General features: G+C 43.4%; 1 protein-coding gene across 2 annotated transcripts in view; it reads left to right on the forward strand.

Moving 5' to 3' along the window:
• The window catches only part of LOC133850926 (cell adhesion molecule Dscam2), a 107,625-nt gene that overhangs the window by 84,041 nt on the left and 5,190 nt on the right, over positions 1–18,394 (forward strand). For both annotated transcript variants that reach the window (XM_062287183.1, XM_062287182.1), the window contains exons 5-7: positions 1,800–3,998; positions 4,987–5,490; positions 14,010–14,378. In XM_062287183.1, the coding sequence (XP_062143167.1) occupies positions 1,800–3,998; positions 4,987–5,490; positions 14,010–14,378 (3,072 nt within the window). The remainder of the gene's footprint in view (positions 1–1,799; positions 3,999–4,986; positions 5,491–14,009; positions 14,379–18,394) is intronic.

The raw sequence follows: 18,394 nt of genomic DNA on the forward strand, positions 1-18,394 counted from the left end.
GGAAGGAAACGGGACATCAACAGCGAAAAGAGAAGGTGAAAAAAAAAAATAAAAATAAAATAGGTTCTAGCAACACAGAATTTTAGGTCAGGTTCTGTCGTTTGTCGGTAATGTTTGCACAACATGAGCAACATTATGAAATGCGAGCGCGGAATGCAGTGGCCCAAATGTGTAAAACATGTTCACAAAAGTGACAATTAAGCCAATTTGATGCCATTTACCAAGTCAGAGCTAGAGTCGAGGTTGAAAAGAACCGAAAGAACCGAAGCAAACGCGTCAATTTCTAACAGCAGCAACAACAACAACAACAATAACAATTTCTTAATGGTTCGGTTCATTGTTCTCGGGGCATGGCAGACAATCAAATGTAATTACACGCACATAAACACGCAAAGAGTCTTGCAGAGTTTGAGAAACACCTGAACCTTCCTTCTCTCAGTCCCCACAAAAAGGTAGCCGAGAATCACGCAATTTACTATAATTTTGCAGTGCCTGGAGCTGACAGCAGCAGCGAGGAGGTGGCAAAGGTAGTTACTGGGCATTTGCTCTACTTTCTTGAGATTGCGGCACAAAGTTGCGACTCAAGTCGAATCGAGTCGAGGCGAGTCGACTGTCAATGCGACGACGACGACGTCGACGACGAGTTGGCGACTTTATGGACAGTCATTAGGCAGCCGGCAGCGACACTTAGCCGGCTCAGTTAATTACAAAGCGCAGCGGCAAAAGTAAACTCAACTCCCTTGAGCTGCTCTGATCTGGGACTGTGGGTCTGGTGTTTTGAGGCATGCCGCATGCCACATCATTTAATGCCATTTGTGGTTGCAAGAGCTTGTCGAGCATGCAGCCAGCTAATTGTACTGAGCAGGACAGAGATTAAAGGTAGCGACAAATGCTTTGAGTTGGTCGGAATCTGGTAAACTGTCAAGTTTATAGAAGTGCGAAAGCGATTTAATGCACATCAAAAGTGTTGCAACACGAGAGCACAACTTATAATGAGTTCATTATAAAAGTAACTTTAGGCAGCATGATAGAAAGTCATATAATAAATCAACATTAGTTCACATTGAGTATAAAGTAAACTAATGTAAATGCATTGTGTTTCACAAAAGTTAAGTCTAGATAATTATAAGCAAACAACGTTTATTTCTGACTACCTTTAAATAACTTTGGGCTTGTGGACTGAGCAGTCGAGTATGACCAACGTGTTTAATAAATGCAAAGTTATTAAAATGCCGCGCCAGTTCTAATTATACACTGCTCTATTTATGCATAACTCTTTAAGCAAACCCCTGACCCATGGATCCACCAATGAGCTCAGCATTGTTCGCTGAGCTGAGCAATTAACCTCAGTGGGAGTCCACGCTGGGTTCAAAGTCCAGACTCATCAGGCTCATCAATTGCACTCTCGAGTTGCGAGTTGCGCTAATGATCCTAAGCCAAGCAGCATTAGCTGCCAGACACTTGATTAGCTAAATTAATAATTGACAAATTCTGTGTCTAATCAGAGGCGAAGATGCTGCCTCCTCTCCCTCTCCCTCTCTCTCTCTCTCTCTCTCTCTCTTTCTCCATCTTCATGTTTTGCTGAACTGGCCATCTAATTCAATTACAAGTTGGAAGGCCGCTGATTAAGCTGCCGAAAATGCTTTGTGTTTATTAATTTTCATCATTTCGACCGCATTGCTTTGATTTATGTCCTCAACAATAGTCAACGTACTCGGTGTATACTAAATGCTAAATGAGCATGCTCTGTTGTATATCCCTACTAATTGAACGTCCTGTGCTCCTATTTTTCCTTACAGACTATGCTCGCGTTGAGGTGGGACCTGAGAATCCACTGCGCGTGGAACGTGACCGCACTGCCAAATTGGAGTGTAACGTCGATGCGAAACCAAAGGTGCCGAATGTGCGCTGGACACGCAACGGCAGCTTCATTAGCTCCTCGCTGGTGCACACCATCCACCGGGTGAGCGTGCAAGATGCCGGAAAATATACGTGCAGCGCCGACAACGGACTGGGCAAGGCCGGAGAACAGGAGCTCATACTGGACATTCTATATCCGCCCACCGTGGTCATTGAGTCGAAGACTCGCGAGGCCGAGGAAGGCGAAACCGTCAACATACGCTGCAATGTCACCGCCAATCCGGCGCCTGTCACCATCGAATGGCTGCGCGAGGGCGCTCCCGATTTTCGCTACAACGGCGATGTGCTCAATCTGCCCTCGGTACGCGCCGAACACGCCGGCAATTACATCTGTCGCGCCGTCAACATTATGCAGAGCCAGGGCCAGGAGCGCAGCGAACGTGTCGGCAACTCCACAGTCGCTCTGCTCGTGCGTCATCGTCCCGGTCAGGCGTACATCACACCCAACAAGCCGGTGGTGCACGTGGGCAACGGTGTGACGCTCACCTGCTCGGCGAATCCCCCCGGCTGGCCAGTGCCTCAGTACCGCTGGTTCCGCGACATGGAAGGAGAGTTCTCAACTAGCCAGAAGATACTTGCTCAGGGACCACAGTACTCCATACCGAAGGCGCATCTGGGCAACGAGGGCAAGTATCACTGTCATGCCGTCAATGAGCTAGGCATTGGCAAGATGGCCACAATTGTGCTGGAGATACATCAGCCACCGCAATTCCTCGCCAAGTTGCAGCAGCACATGACCCGACGCGTGAAGGATGTGGAATATGCGGTGACCTGCAGTGCCAAGGGCAAGCCAGCGCCCAGCATCAAGTGGCTGAAGGATGGCGTTGAAATATTGCCCGAACTGAATCTGTACGAGGTGAAGACAAATCCCGATCAGGGACCCAATGGCGTGGTCACGGTCCAAAGCATGCTGAAGTTCCACGGCAATGCACGACCATCGGGCAATCAACTGGTGCCGGGCGATCGAGGACTCTACACGTGTCTCTATCAGAACGAAGTGAACTCCGCAAACTCGTCGATGCAGCTGCGCATTGAGCACGAACCCATTGTGCTCCATCAGTACAACAAGGTGGCCTTTGACATACGTGAAACCGCTGAGGTTGTGTGCAAGGTTCAAGCTTATCCCAAGCCCGAGTTCCAATGGCAGTTTGGTAATAATCCCTCGCCCTTGACCATGTCCTCTGATGGTCACTACGAGATTAGCACGACGACAGACAACAATGACATCTACACCTCGGTACTCCGCATCAATTCACTGACACACTCCGACTACGGTGAATACACGTGTCGTGTGGTCAACTCCCTGAATACGATACGTGCTCCGATACGCCTACAGCAGAAGGGTCCGCCCGAGAAGCCAACGAATCTGCGTGAAGTGGATGTGGGCCACAACTATGTGACACTCAGCTGGGATCCTGGATTCGATGGTGGACTGAGCAAGACCAAATTCTTCCTGAGCTATCGTCGCGTGGCCATGCAGCGAGAGGAGCAACTGATTCCCGATTGTGCCAACTTTGCGAATGCCAATTCCGATTGGGTTGAGGTCGATTGTCAGCGAGATATTCCCTGCAAGGTGACATCGCTGGAACAGCATCAGAACTATGCCTTCAAGGTGAAGGCGCTGAACATCAAGAACGCTTCGCCCTACTCCAATGAGATCACCGTGGCGACAAAGGTCAGTCGCATTCCACCCCCGCTGCAAGTCACCTACGAGCCAAGCACACGCACCCTGGGCATCGATGTGGGCGCCACTTGCCTCAATCTGGTGGCGGTTGTCGAGACTGTCCATCATGGAGATACGCCCATGACCACAGCCTGGGAGGTGGTTGAAACATTGGATAATCTGCAGCTCTCGGGCAATGGTCCCACGCACAAGGAGAAGGTCATTGAACGCGTGATGACGCCACGTCGCAGTGGCGGCGGACGGGCTTTGGGTCACACCATCAATGAGGAGGAGGACGAGGATGCAAATCTCAATAATATTGTCTTGGAGCAGGATGACAACATGCCCACAGTGCGAGTGAAGCTGTGTCTGCGCAACAATCACAAGCATTGCAGCGACTACACGGATGCTGAGAGTAAGTATGCGGGGAAACAGTTGGGAATGGATTAAAAGGGATATGGCTGGCTGGAAATGAGTGTTAGATTGTTCGATGGGACTCTGAGAAATTCAGTTTTATTAGAAATGCAGTTAGGGAAGCAGTAGCAATGGAATTCCTAGCTGAAAAGGAAAGGGAGAAATTCATGAATTTTCGGAGTAACAACAAATTCAATTGAACTTTAGATTTAACTACAGATTAACTTGTAAATCAATCGAAATAAAGCAGAAAAACGTTAGTCTTTATTCCTAGAACAACGGTTAAGGAGAAAATTGTCTGAATTATGCCCAAAATAATGCTGTTGGCTAAGCAAATTTAGTTGTCAGGGTAACTGTCAGCTTAAACTGCTCTTCCCAGGAGATTCCCCAAACAAATATATTAAACTGCTGTTAGAATACACAACATACTAAAAGTCAACAAATCGCAGTTCAATTGGCAAACATTTGAATAATGACTGCATGAATAATGTGCGTCAATCATTTCAATGAAGCGTGAGTATTTCATTTGACCGAGGAGAGTCCATCAATGGGCCTATTAGAACTATGTGGCGGAATGGGGCGACATTCAGTGGCATTTCATTTGGCACAGTTCATTGGGGCAATTCACGATCACGAGAATAATGATTCACATGGCGAATGGCGATGGTGACGTCGACGGCGAAGCGAGTTCGCTGATTTCCATTATATGCAAAGCCATTACGAGCAATTGCGCCCCTTGAATAGCCGGACAATCAATCAATCACTCATCCATCGCGAGGCAACCTGGCAAGCCAAACACAACCATCAATCCATCCATCCATCCAGCCAGCCATCCAGTCAGCCAGCTACATCCATCCAAGCATCCATCTATCCATCCAGCCAGCCAGCCAGGCTGCCATTCAGTTGAGTGGCGTTGCATTTTTCATGGCTTCATTTCATTCATCTCAACTCTCTTCTCATGTCCTTTTCTCTTCTCTCGCTCCTTGCAGTTGGACGGCCCTATATCGCAGAGGCAAACGCCCTGGCCACGCCCACACTGATTGCGATAATCGTGTCGTGCATTGTGTTCGCACTATTCGCCGGTTTGCTGCTCATGTTCTGCCGCTGCAAGCGCAATCAGTCGAAGAAGAGCGCCGCCGCCAAGGACTACGAGATGGACTCGGTGCGGCCATCGATTGTGGCCGCCCAACAGAATCAGGCACCGCCACCGTATTACCCGGCGAGCGGGCTGGACAACAAGGCCCTCGAGCACTCAATGGATCTGGCCCTCAGCATGGAGGACCAAAAGACAGCACTCTATGCCACACAAAATGGCTATAGCTATCATCCGGGCAGCGGTGTTGTTGGCGTTGGCCTCGGAGGCACCCTTGGCTCTGGCGGTGTTGTTGGCGTCGGCGGTGTTGGCAGCGGTGTTGGCACCATCGGCAGCGGCGGCGTTGTTGGTGTCACAGGCATACCCGGTTTGACAGGACACACGTTGCCAGGAAATGAATGTAAGTACACACACACACATACACATATACAGTTACTGTTACAGCTATATGAACTTGGGGAACTGAGAGGGCTCTGCAAGTGTTCTTGATGAATAGCCAAAGGACCTAGGCTAGAGAGATAGATGACCATCGTGGCGAATCGATGAGTGGCTCAGATAGCTCAGATCATTAATAACTTAAAGACAACTTTTCGCAGTGTTCCTGAAGACTGTTTTAAAAATCTTTTAATGAAATTATTTCTATCATAACAGTAATTCTAAGAAAAATCCTTATTAATTCTAAAGTATTCCTTTAAAAAAAATCCCTTAAATATTTGAATTCAGCGAAGCACAACAATAGAAATATCTTAATATTTAGTTGAGGTAAATAACTTAGAAAACTCTGAGGTTTTAAAGTAAAGATAAATCACAAATTCGCTTAAGCTTTCAATATTTCATTTTCCATTATTCTTATCCGATTACCTTAAAATGAAGTTGAATTGAAAATAGCATTTAAAATAATTGGTTAATATTCCGATTGAAAACTATTTAAAGTACTTATTCAATTTTCTGTTCATGGCTTCCATTTTAAATTCTCACAGATTCGAGTAACTAAACTGCTATTAACTATTTTCTGAGACAAAGAGCATCTGTAGCACATTCGATTAATTAAGTATGCAGTCTTCTACTAAATTTGCACTTAATTGCCATTTCAACTGGCAATTGCATAGTTAATCTACCCCACAATTAATTCCGTTTGCAGCTGTCCAAGCTGTTGACAAATTCCTGATACCCGCTTTTGCAAAGTTAACATACATTCTAAGCAAAAAGTGAAAAATAGGATAACGAGTAAAAGTGCTCGACGAGGACGTAAGAGCGAGCGAGAGGGGGCAACGAGGGGGTGTAGTAAACCACTTGAAGTGCGAAATACTTCCTGCGGACCGTGTCGGACCGTGGTCCCATTGCCTGCCCCGCAGCCCCTCAATCTGTCCCTTGCCCTCTCAGTCAGCGTCAAACTCGTTGAACGTTGTCGTTGTTGGCAAAATGTTTCGGGTGATTTTTCATTGTCCACCGCAAACACATCACAAAACAAAATGAAATCCGTGCTGACGCGTCCTAGTATTGGGTTGTGTTCTGTATTGCTATGTATGTGTGTGTGTGTGTGTGTGATGCGGTGGTTGGTGCGGTGCTGCTCACAAATTATGTAGCCCATGAAATGTGAAAGTGCAAAATGGAGTTGAGTGCAAATCGATGGCCGTGCGCATTCATCACGCGCCTCAACAGCCAATACACACACATACAGACGCACACCCGCACAATTTGCTGAATGGAGAGGAAAGGGGACTACACCTGCCCCTTACACACAGACATACAAACACTTCAACTTCCGTTGTAAATTTGTTGAAACAGCAATTTTTTTCCTAAACGTTTTACGGTTCTCGTTGAAGCATTTTGTAATATACTTTCCATTTTTTTCTGCTCTTCCTCCTTCTGTGGTTGCAGCTCCTGCTGTTGCTCTTATTGTTATTGTTGTTGTTGTTGTTTGACGCTCACGTCCATTCATCCTAGCTGCGTCCTTGTCGTCCTTTCAAGTGTCGCTGTTCGGCGTCTCCCTCATGCTGCCCCCTCTCCTCGGGCTCTCGAAATGAAAATTGCGCACAAAATGAATGCGTACACTGGACCCTCTGTCCTCTGTACTCTCCCCCCTTCTCCCCTCACCCTCTTTGGGTTGCAGGCCCTTTGCGGTTTTACACAATACGCAATACAATTCATTATTAATTGTTGTTCTGGTTTACTTTTTTTTTTTTTTTGGTTCGCTCTCACACGTTCTCTTCCCCCTGTCACTGTCCCTCTGTCTGTCTCTGTCTTTGCGCTGTTGTCGTCACATGGCTTTAGCTGTGTGTTGGGTATGTTGTCTGCTACTCTGCCCCCGTTTTTGGTCTTGTGGCACTTGGCCCCTGCTTGATGTGCCCCCATAAGAGGTATTAACCTTTAGCATTCTGAGCGCTCAAATTGGCGATGTTCTCTTTTTTATGCCCTTGCAACGCAGGGTATTATCTTTGTGGCAACTTGTGTGGCAAGCAATGTGAAAAAAGCGGTTCATTAGTAAATTCAACTTTCGAAAATTTCTCATAGGTATAGACATTCCCTTAAATAGAAAAATGAATTGAATTCAGTTGTCGATGAAGACACGTTTTCGAAGTACTTTGATAAAGCAAGTGTTCCTTATACCTCAATCTAATATCTCTTATTATTCCTCTTTCACTATAATGATCTTTCCCCAATTTCAATCACCAAAAACTCAAAGCTCTTTCTTTGTTAGTGTATTCGCAGTGCTGTCAAGGCAACTGTTCTGTTGAAAATTTCACTTTTTTCGGTGGGTTTTTCGTAATGACGTGCAAATTAAAAATTCCAATTTTGTGTGCGTGTGTGTGTGAAAATTGTTCTGTATTAGTATGTGAGAGCACCTTTTTTGTTGCCTTTGTTGCTCTTGTTGTGAGCTTTACTAAACGGCAATAGAATTTTAAGCTGCTGGACAAAAATTTAATTGCAATATTTTCTTGTTTGCCGAAGGACTTTGAGCAGTTGCAGCTGCCCATGGCAGCGGGACGTCTAGAGGGGGGGAAAATAGGAGAAGAGGGGAGAAAATGAGGTTGGGCAAGGCATTGAGAGCGGCAGCCAAACAAAAGTTGCAGAGTTTCAAGTGCTCGCCGAATGCCAATTAAAATTTTCAAGTGCCGATTCCAAGAAGTGGCAGAGCAAGGGAGCAAGCAATACAACTGAATGAGCGAGAGGAGGGGAGACTGAGGGAGAGACAGAGAGAGAGAGAGGAGGGGAGAGTGTATGTGTTTTTTGCCTGCTGGCAAACATTGGCACTTAATTGCATTTTAAAAGAAATGCGCGAGCGGCTAATTTGGCAAGAGAAAGTGGCATGAATAATAAAGGACGCAGACAGGCGGAAGCAAGCAGCATGAGAAGGGGTGGGGAGAGGAGGGGAGAAGCAAGCACAGGTAAAGCAGCTTGCTGCAGTTCATTGTAAGCGCTAATTGCAGCTTAAGGAGCTCCGAGCTTGCTGCTAAATGTCCTTTGCCTCTGCCTTTGGCTTGTTGTATGCTCTCTCTTTTTCTCTCTCTCTCTCTCGCTCTCTCTTACTCGCACACACACACATGTGCCGTCTCACTCTACAGCCATTGGCATGGATATCGTGGTTGTTGTTGGTTGTCGTTGCTGCTGCACTTTGGACTCGTTAAAAGCTCACCCGAAATTGCCGCAATCGTTGCATAGGCCAAAAACCTAATGAACTTTGCATGTTAACCGACAACGACGTCGACAATAAAAACAATGGGCAATGAGAGTGTACGGTTGCAGATGGCAAGTTTGCTGTGTGCGTGTGTGTGTGTGTGTTGAAAGTGAAGAGTGAGTGAGAGAGGAATTTTCACTAGGCTAGCAGCAAATAGTTCTCTTGATAGCAATAATTGTTGGTTGGCAACTTTTAACAAATTAATTGACAATTACGAGTTGAAAATAATAACGAGATATGGAATTTGTTTCGCCAAGTAATTTGCACATTCAAGTGTTGTTTAATCTCGTAAGTGCTGCTGCTGCAATTGTAAAGGGAATTATCGCAAAATGAATTAATTGTAATAGAGAGTAATATTGGCAATTAATGTGGTCTATGCGTTAAGACAATCAGTAAGCAGATTTAAGTTACAACATCGTCACTCTTAACTGCAATTATCAATCGATTTATTGCAATGCTATTTTCTCTCTCTGGAATATTTAATTACATTGCTGTCAATGTCCTTTTTTGTTGTTGATGTTTTGTTTGCCAACTATTAGCTTTACCTTGTTGCTCAGCTTTAGCATTCTAATCTGAATTGAACCGCCCACACACAAGCCTTTAAATTGTGTTGGCTTAAAGCAAACTCTGAACTATCCAAGTGAAAGTTGATTTAATTTTTCGATTTTATTTTGTTTTTTTTTTGTTTTTGCCGTAAGAATTAAATTCTGTCTCTGTCTGTGTTGACTTGAGAGCAAGAGCGTGGAATGTGTAATGTTACGCCTACGGCTAGACGAAAGAGAGCTGAGGACAATGACTATGTCTAGAGGACATGTTCTCCAAAAACCAAATAAATGCAAACAAATGTCGTTGTCGTTCTGGTTTAGCCAGCCGAACAGAACCAACGCAGATCCAAAAAAAGGGAAAAATGCCAGAATGAGGAAAGATAGAAAAATCTCTCGTGCGCTGAAAATTTATGCGCTAAATAAATAAAGCCATGAACTCGACGCAGCAAATGTTGTCTGGCCGCCTGCAGAAGCAGCAACAGTAGATGTAGGGGGAAAAAAAAGAGGAAAAGGGGAGAAAGCGGACTGCTCGCTCTGGTCTGGTTGAAAATGCAGCTGTGGGCCGCAAAGCAAACAGCCGCAGAATAGTTTTGCCCCGCAACCGCAGCAACCGATTCGAACAACATTTTGTGTTGCAGCCTTTTAGGCGCGCAGTTCGCGTTGCCCTTTTTTTTGTTGTTGTTGCCTTTTACCCTCAGCAGCCGAAACATGTTTGTCTTGTAAATTGTTGTTTTAGTTGTGTTGTGTTTGGGCCTTGGCCAGCTGACCGCACAATTCAATGACAGAATCTATGAGCTACATTCGCCGGCTTCGCTTCGGTTGGGTTCGTTTTGCGTTTTGCGTTTGGTTTGGTTTGGTTTTGTTTTGCTAACCAAACTAATTGGCTTTAAAATCTAAACACATTTAGTTGCTGACATGGCACAGATTGTTATTGCAACTCAACTCATCGATAGCCACGTCACGTCACGTCACGAACCAAACTCGACCCGATCTGACCGCACAATATGACAGCCTTAACCCAAAATTGATCAAGTGAAAAGTGTAAATTGAAGGCAGATTCATTTATTATGCAGAAGGAATGCAGCAAGAACATGTTGCAGTGAAATGAGAGTTCAAAGTATTGCTTAATTAATTGCAAGAACTAGAGAACTGCCTAAATCTTGTTTATCGTAGATTCGTCCCAATGCCCACATTGTCAAGTATTTAGATTCGCATTATTTCCAAGAGATTACGCGCATAGTTTAGAGCAATTTCTGGCCGAGATTCCAAGCTTAATGCAAAGCGGCAAAACTTTATTATAAGTACATTTGATTATCTTTTATTATGAGAACGCCGAAACTTGCGGATTGTATAGAAAACTTTGGGCTCAACTTGACCTCGTTATGGAAATCTGAAAGCATATTTATGTGTATTTTATACCTTTAAGTCGACTTGCAGCGTCAGCAAAGCGAAAGTTGTAAAACTCTCAACACACATACCGAGGAGAGGAGTGAAAGAGTGGGAAGGTGGGTGAAGGGGAGCGAAAGGGGGCTAAAACTTTATGCTGCCTTGGCTGCTTTCTTTCATTTCATTTTTCGCTTTTTTTCGGCCAACTAAAAAGGCCGCCAGCAGGAAAAACTGCAACATGGCAAGCACAGGAACTCGGAACTCGCATTCTGCCAAGGATGCGGGTGACAGCAAGAAGGAGAAGGGGAGGGAAGGGGAGGGAAGCGGGCACAGCCTCTCGACAAGTAAATGCTGCTGCAACTCTAAACTCCAAAGCAGTAGCTCTAGCTGCAGCCAGTTACTGCTGTTGCTGCTGTTGTTGGTGCAACACGACGTCACCCCGTTGCCACTTTTGGCATTTAAGCGCATTTGGGGCAAAATGCCGAGCGCTGAGCGTCGAGCTCGTTGGCTGGTTGGCTGGCTGGCTGAGCCGCCGCGACGCTAATTAAAAGTGCAACAAGAAGCAACAAAGGTCGCCCCCGGGTGGCCCACGACATCGAGCGTGGCAAGTGGCAAGCAAGCAAGCAGGCAGGCAGGCAAGGTGGCAGGTGGCAAGCCCATTAACACCGTGTGCGCTTGAGGTGCCGTCGTGTGCGGCTGCAACTTGAATAACTAAACTCAGCAGCCAGCAACTTTTGCCAGGCACTTCTTTGCCTCCTTCGACCTCTTCTACCTCCTCTGCCTCCTAGCTCATTTTACTTGTTTCCTATGCAGCCGTTTAGTTAACCGTTAATGGCATTTGAAACTGTTTTTATTGTGCGGCTGCTGCACAAAAATGTTGCATAATTATAAGCGCTTCCGGTTGAAAACTTTGCCTCAAGTGAATTAGGAGCAATGGAAGGAGGCAGTCAGGCAGCTTGCAACTTTGCCACTTGGCCGAGAGTTGTTAACATGAAAATGGAATACAGTTGTAGCCCAAGACACTTGAAACAGCGTTCCTTTTTTTTTATTGCTTTGCACGTCAGCTGCAATGCCGCATTAATAAGCTGCCAGGCGGTATTGAAGGCGGAGGGAGGTTGGCAGATGAAAACTATGCCACAAACAGTTATTTGCACAAATCAATGTGAAAAGTTTTTGACAAACTTTAATTGCGAGTCGCGAAATACGCGAAATACGCGAATTGCGCGGGCTAACCCCAAAAAAACAGCAGCAGGAAAACAGGCAAAACACAAATTGCCTCAGCCAGCTAACGACAATGGAAATGCATTAAAATTCTTGTGCTTTTCTATTTATATTTGAATTGAGAATTTTGTATTTGTATTTCGGTTGCTGCTAGCTGCTAGCTGTGCTAGTTGTATTTGTTATTGTTATTGTTATTTCGGTCAAAAATATTTTGCCCGCCCATTTCGAGGAAAACTTGCGCAATCAAAAGTTGTGCCAACTGATTTGATGCTTATCAAATTGAAAAGTTTATTTAATTTTTTCCCTCTCTGTCTCGCTCTCTGTCTTACACTCTGTCTTGTATTTTCCTTTGGTTTTTATGCCTCATTTCAAAGAACAAAATATCGCATAAAATATGCAAACGACGTTGAGACCAAGAGATGGAAAATGTAAATGAAAATGGGAATGGGAATGAGAATGAGAAACGGAATAGGAATGAGTATGAGAATGGAAATGAAAATGAAGTTAATATTATTACTGTTTTTAGTTTTATGGCTAATCATAAAAATTATCACGCCCACCATGTCGCATAAAAGCGGCAAATAGCGCACGCAATGTTTATTCTCCTACTATGTATATAAAAGAAAGGGGGAACGGTGAAAACGGAGGAGGAACGCAATGGCAATGAAACACTCCACACATATTGCGTGGCCATATTTTGTGTTGTGTCTTGCAACTGTGTTTTCTACGTGTGTGTGTGTGTGTGTGTGAGTTGTCATAAAACTCTCGAGAACCCCAACAACAAAAAAAAAGAGAACGAAACCTTTTGTCAACTCAGCTGTGCCGCAAATTGATTTCGTTTCAAATTCGCCAATTCACAGTGCAGTTCATAAAAGAGGCAGCAAATAAAATTTATAGCCAACCACATAAAACGAAAGTTAGTGGACAATAGCATAATCGAATTTTGAGAGAAATGTTGGCGGAAATGAAATATCAAGAGAAATGCGTTTCACGTGTCAATTGCTTAAAATCTTAAAATGAACAAATGAAAAGATTTTCTTCTTTAATTCCTTTTGCGAAATACAGGTGAAATTGCTTTCCTAACGCGTTTTAAACATTTCTACTGCTACCCAACTAAAAATTCAAAAAGTTTACTCCACTTTTTTTTGGCAAGCGTGCGTTTAATATTTATGAGTGATTTATCACGATATAAAAATAATAATAAATGCGACCAACAAAGAAGCACGCACAAACAGAGAGCGATAGAGAGAGAGAGAGAATGAGGGAAGCGAGACAAACAGCAAGTAACAAGGCTTTTTGGATGAAAGAAACCCAAAAGGCAGAGACTGTCAGGCCTCGTAACAAGGCGCACTCCATGTCAACGCCTTTGTTCTGGCGCGTAACAAGCACCACTAGGACAATGCACAGTCCCTTCAGCTCCCGCTGCTCCTTCTGTCTGCCCTTCTTCGATTGTTTCTCGCGAAGCTCGTAAAAAATTTGTCAACAAACTTTCACTCAACTACAAAAGGCAACTCAGTTAAGGAAGTTCAGCAAGTTTTTGGTATACGACGAGGCAAAGTTGTTGCTGTCCGCCTGTCTGCCAGCCGCATTGATTTCAGAGAGTTTACGATGTTTTGGCGTAGGTTTTAAGTGGCGCACGCAGCGTATACGCAATATGTTGCAACTATTAATTACGCCTTGTTGATTCGCGTTCGTTAATAAATTTATATTCGTTATGTGCCTGGCTGTCTCTCGTTTTTATGTGCTAATCAATGAAAAGTCATAAAACAAAAGACAACCAAAAAAAAAATAACGAAACTGCAGAAAACAATGAAACAAACATTTTTTGCGTTGCTCTCTGATTGAAATTTTTGCTTTACTTTTGTTTTTAAATATTATTTATTGAGAGTTACAGTTGGCCGGGCGCCAGAAATCTGTCAGCATATCCCCAAGTGAATTATGCGACTGTGTGGCGGATTTATACGGCACTTGTTCGATCGAGTTTGGCTTTAACATTTTGCATTTTGCGCATTTTCCCCCATTTGAACCCCATTCACCATTGACATTGCAATTCTCATTTCCATTTCGTTCTTTTGTGCACATTTGCAGGGGTCAACATGGGCTACATGGAGAACAATTATTCGAATTCGAACAATGGCGGCAGCGTCAACTCGCAGGACTCGCTCTGGCAGGTGAAAATGTCAGCAGCGGCTGTCGGTAATCAGCAAACTCTCGTCCAGGCGCCACACAATCAATATGTGGAGCAGCAACCCACCTACGGCTACGATCCGCTCACGCATGGCGGCTACGGTGCTGTCGACGACTACGCCCCCTATCCACATTTGACGGCCACGCCCAGCCAGGTGGGCGACGAGTATCACAATTTGCGCAACAGCCAAAATCCGTCCCGGCAGGATTACTGCAGTGATCCCTATGCATCAGTACAGAAGCCCAAGAAGCGTGTCGATCAGCATTTAGGTGAGTACTATTTAAATGAATATAATTTACTAAAAAAAGGAATTAACTTGAGGGTGAAATGAATGGGAGAAAGTGAAATACTTTAAATCAGGAAAATAGTCTGAATGAATTGAGGACAATTTAAATTGAAAAGTGTTGAAGACTGATTAGAGAAATGAGTGAATGAATGTGAATGAATAATGTTGACATTACTTAGACAGAGTCTGTGATAACCATTTTATTAGAAAAGATTAAGAGACTAAATAGTGAGAACTAATTTAAAAATCAAATGTAGAGTAAGACAATTTCAATTAGCAGAAAACTAAACTTTGACAGATCATAAAGACACTTTAACTTCCATTTTGCCAAATTTCATTGAATTGACGTTGACATATCTAAAAATATCATAGATTTCTTTAACTTCTGTTTCGAAATTTAACTGAATTGAAAATCATTCCTAAGTAATGGAATATGAAATTGCATAATTTAGTTAAATGAAACCCACATCAAGTGTAGTTTCTAAGTAAGCAGTCGCAATTTATGCCTCACTCCCAATTTGTAGAAATGGAACAGAGCTTAGATTAAGTGACTATTAAGAGTCTACCAAATTAGAATAAAAGGACAGTAAAAGCCCATTATAGAAAGCGCAAACTGTCCGATAAAGTATGCTAAAAAAAAAGAGAAACTCAGAAAAGTAAAAGGGCGACTGATGAGACAGGAACAGGAAGCGAAAATCTGAAATCTGACAACTTTCATCGCTCGCTCAGGCCTCTACTTATGACACATTAAGCACGTGGGTCGTGGGTCGTCTCTTTTGGTTCAGCTATCTACCCGATTGTTTTCCAAAGTTCGAAAGTTATAAAGAGGGGGGACGGGAAAGGGTGCCAAGGGTCGGGACTGAGCTAGCTTGTCAAACTTAGCAACTGTTCTGTGGGCTGTTGTTCTTGTGTTCTCTCTCTGTGTGTTATGTTGTGTTGGCCCTCGGACTTTTGGTTATGACAAGTTAAGCACTTGGATATCGCTGACATCGACCCATTGCGTTCCGTTCACTGGCTCATGCTAATTATGTATGTATGAGTGTGTGTGTGTGTGTGTGTGTGTGTGTCTCTCAGTGTGCACAACTTTCCTCTCTCTTCACAAAAAATAAAGAAGAGAGCCCAAAACATGTCACAAGTGCGCCTGCAACAACTGAAGGTCTTGGCTTAAAGTCTTTGCCCAACTTTTGCTTAAAGTTTAACGAAGCAAACACAACAACAACAACAACAAGAACAAGGAGGATAACAACAACAAGCCATAACTACAGCAACAAATTGGATGCCCCTTTGGCATCTTTTGCTTTGGCATCCTTGTATATGATGTTCTGTTGTTGTTGTTGTGGTGTGTGTGCCACAGCTTGTATGTGTGTGTGTGTTCTTTTTTTGTTGTAATGCCAATAACACCGCAAGTGCTTTAAAATATAAAATAATAAAAAACAAGGCGAACAACCAAAATACTCGCACAACAACAACAAAAAAAACCAGCTACGTAATGCGAAGAATGTCTAGTTCGATACCCTGTGAACGGAGGGAACAAAGTCAACTTTAGACTTGAAGGAATTTAGAAAGAAGAAAAGATTAAGAAAATTAAAAGCTAGGAAATTTATGAATTTTCTTGTGAATAGATCAATAAGGGAAGTTATTTAGGAATAAAGAAAGCAATTCAAGTTGAGTCTTTAAAGAATTTAGAACGAAGAAAATATGAAACACATGTGTAAGCTAAGGAAATCATTAATTTGTTAATGCATAGATCAATATCGAAAGTTGTTTAGAAATAAAGCAATTCAAGCTTAGACTTCAAGGTATTTAGAAAGAAGAAAAGATCAAGCTGATTTAATAGCTATGCAATACATTTATTTTGTAGTGAATAGATTAATATGTAATGTGGCTTAGAGATAAGAAAAGTAAGTCAAATTTAAATAAATAATAAGAGATAAATAGAGTAAGTCAAGTTTATATATATTAGTAGCTAGTCTTATGTTATACCCTTTGTCATTTTCATATGCTGGGTATAAATACAACGAACAGAGAGAGCTGACTGCAATCAGACGGCCACAGGGCGTATGCGTGATGATGTTGCTGCTTCTTCTACTCTCCGTTATGCTGCTCTCCCGCTCTTGTTGTTGTTGTTGTTGTTGCTGGTTACAACTATGCGGCTTATGTGTATGTTATTACACACACAAGCGCACATACCAAAGTGTGTGTGTGTGTGTGCAAGCCGCGTGTGTGCCGTATTTGTGTTATCTTTACGGTTTATGAGCGAGCGCTCCCGAAAAAATAAAAGAAAAACATTTTTTCGCCTGCTTTTCTTTTTGGCTTCGGTTTGGTTTTTATTTTTTCTGCTGCTGCTGCTGTCGTTGTTGTTGTTGTTGTTGTTTTTTGTTGCTCTTGCTCGTTGTTCGTTGGTTGCCTTTGCTCTGTGTTATGTTGCGGGTTTTTATTGCCAGGCGACGTTGCGGCAGGACTCAAAACAGGATGTGGTTATTGTTCTTGTTGTCTTGTGTCGTCCACGCTTGAAATTTTGTTGTTGTTTGGGATGCGTGTGTGAAGCATCAGCTCAGCATGAGCAGAAGCTTGTGCGTTCTGTATGAAATGCAAAACCGAAACACAAATACGACAACTCTGCGGCTTCGTCAGCTGTATAACAAAATACAGTAACAGCAGCAGCATCAGCTGGCCACGCCCATAACGCCCTTGCTGTGGTTAAACGCAAACATTTTTGCGTTCATGGCGCCAAAACTAAGAAATGCTTCAAATAGCAGCAACAACAACAACGGCAACTGACAAATGCCAAACAGCCATATAAGCGTCCCAGCTGTCCATGGCGTGTACAACACACACGCACACATATACATCTACATAAACATACACACTGATATATGCATGTCAATAAAATGCAACCAGCAACAACAACAAAAACAACAACAACTTGCCCCACGAGTGCCATCAAAAGCAAAAGCAACTAAAAAACTGAAACTGCAAGGCAGATTGTTAGAAAAGCGAAGGGCAAACAGTGAGAGAGGATATTGAAGAGGGGAAGAAGCGAGGGGCATTGACAGTGCTACAATATGCAAATACATCTTCATTACATTGATGTGTCAGCTTATGCACAGCTGCAAGTGAGTGCGGCAGAGTGTGGCAGCAGAGTGTGTGTGTGTGTGGCAACATGTTTAAAAGCTTTTACATTTGCCGCAACTGAAGCTGCTGATGCTGCTGCTGCAGCTGAGTTGAGCTGACTTTTGTGGCGCTGCAACAACAGCTGAAGCAGAGGCAGAGAGTGTGGCAAAGGGTTGCAAGCGGCGGCGCCGGAAGGAAGCAAGTCTGCGGCAGCGAAAGGCGGCAAAAGCTGCGTAAGCAAAAAATATTTTTTGGTATCTGAAAAGGGTATCAAAAAGAGCGTGCGAGAGAGAGCGAGAGAAGAGAAGGGAAACGGAGGTTCTGCTGTGGTGGGATGACTGTGTGACTGATTGATTATGCAGACTTTGCTGTCAGTTTTGCTGGCGCATTTTCGCACATGAAGCTTAATTCATCATTAAACCAACAGAGCACGCGAGAAAAATGAAAAGAGAGGAAGAAGTTGATGACGAACTCTTGCACTCCAAAATATAAAGGATATTTTTGTGTGTCAGACGAGAGTGTTTAATCTGCTTAAAGCCAAAAGTCAACTCGAATAACAACTTTCAGTAATTAGAATGTAAACTGAGAGTGCAAAACAAAACTTGCAAAGCATTAAAAATTCACCCATCATCAGATTTTCAAAATTTGCAAAAAAAATGCGAACAACTAACTACGAAATGAAGATAAAAATGGGAAATTTTAAAGCAATTGAAATACCGAAAAAAGAAAGAAGATGCCTGAATTGCCCTCAAGCAAACAACGTACAAAATTTAATTGCAACAAACAGAGCAAAGAGTAAAAAAGCTGCCAACAATTTACGAAAAACAAATCCACTCGCTCAGTGCGCTTCATCGATTCAATCAAAATGAAAATAACTCTTTTTTT

The sequence above is a fragment of the Drosophila sulfurigaster genome, chromosome 2L (assembly GCF_023558435.1).
Source record: "Drosophila sulfurigaster albostrigata strain 15112-1811.04 chromosome 2L, ASM2355843v2, whole genome shotgun sequence".
Classification (NCBI taxonomy): Eukaryota; Metazoa; Arthropoda; class Insecta; order Diptera; family Drosophilidae; genus Drosophila; species Drosophila sulfurigaster.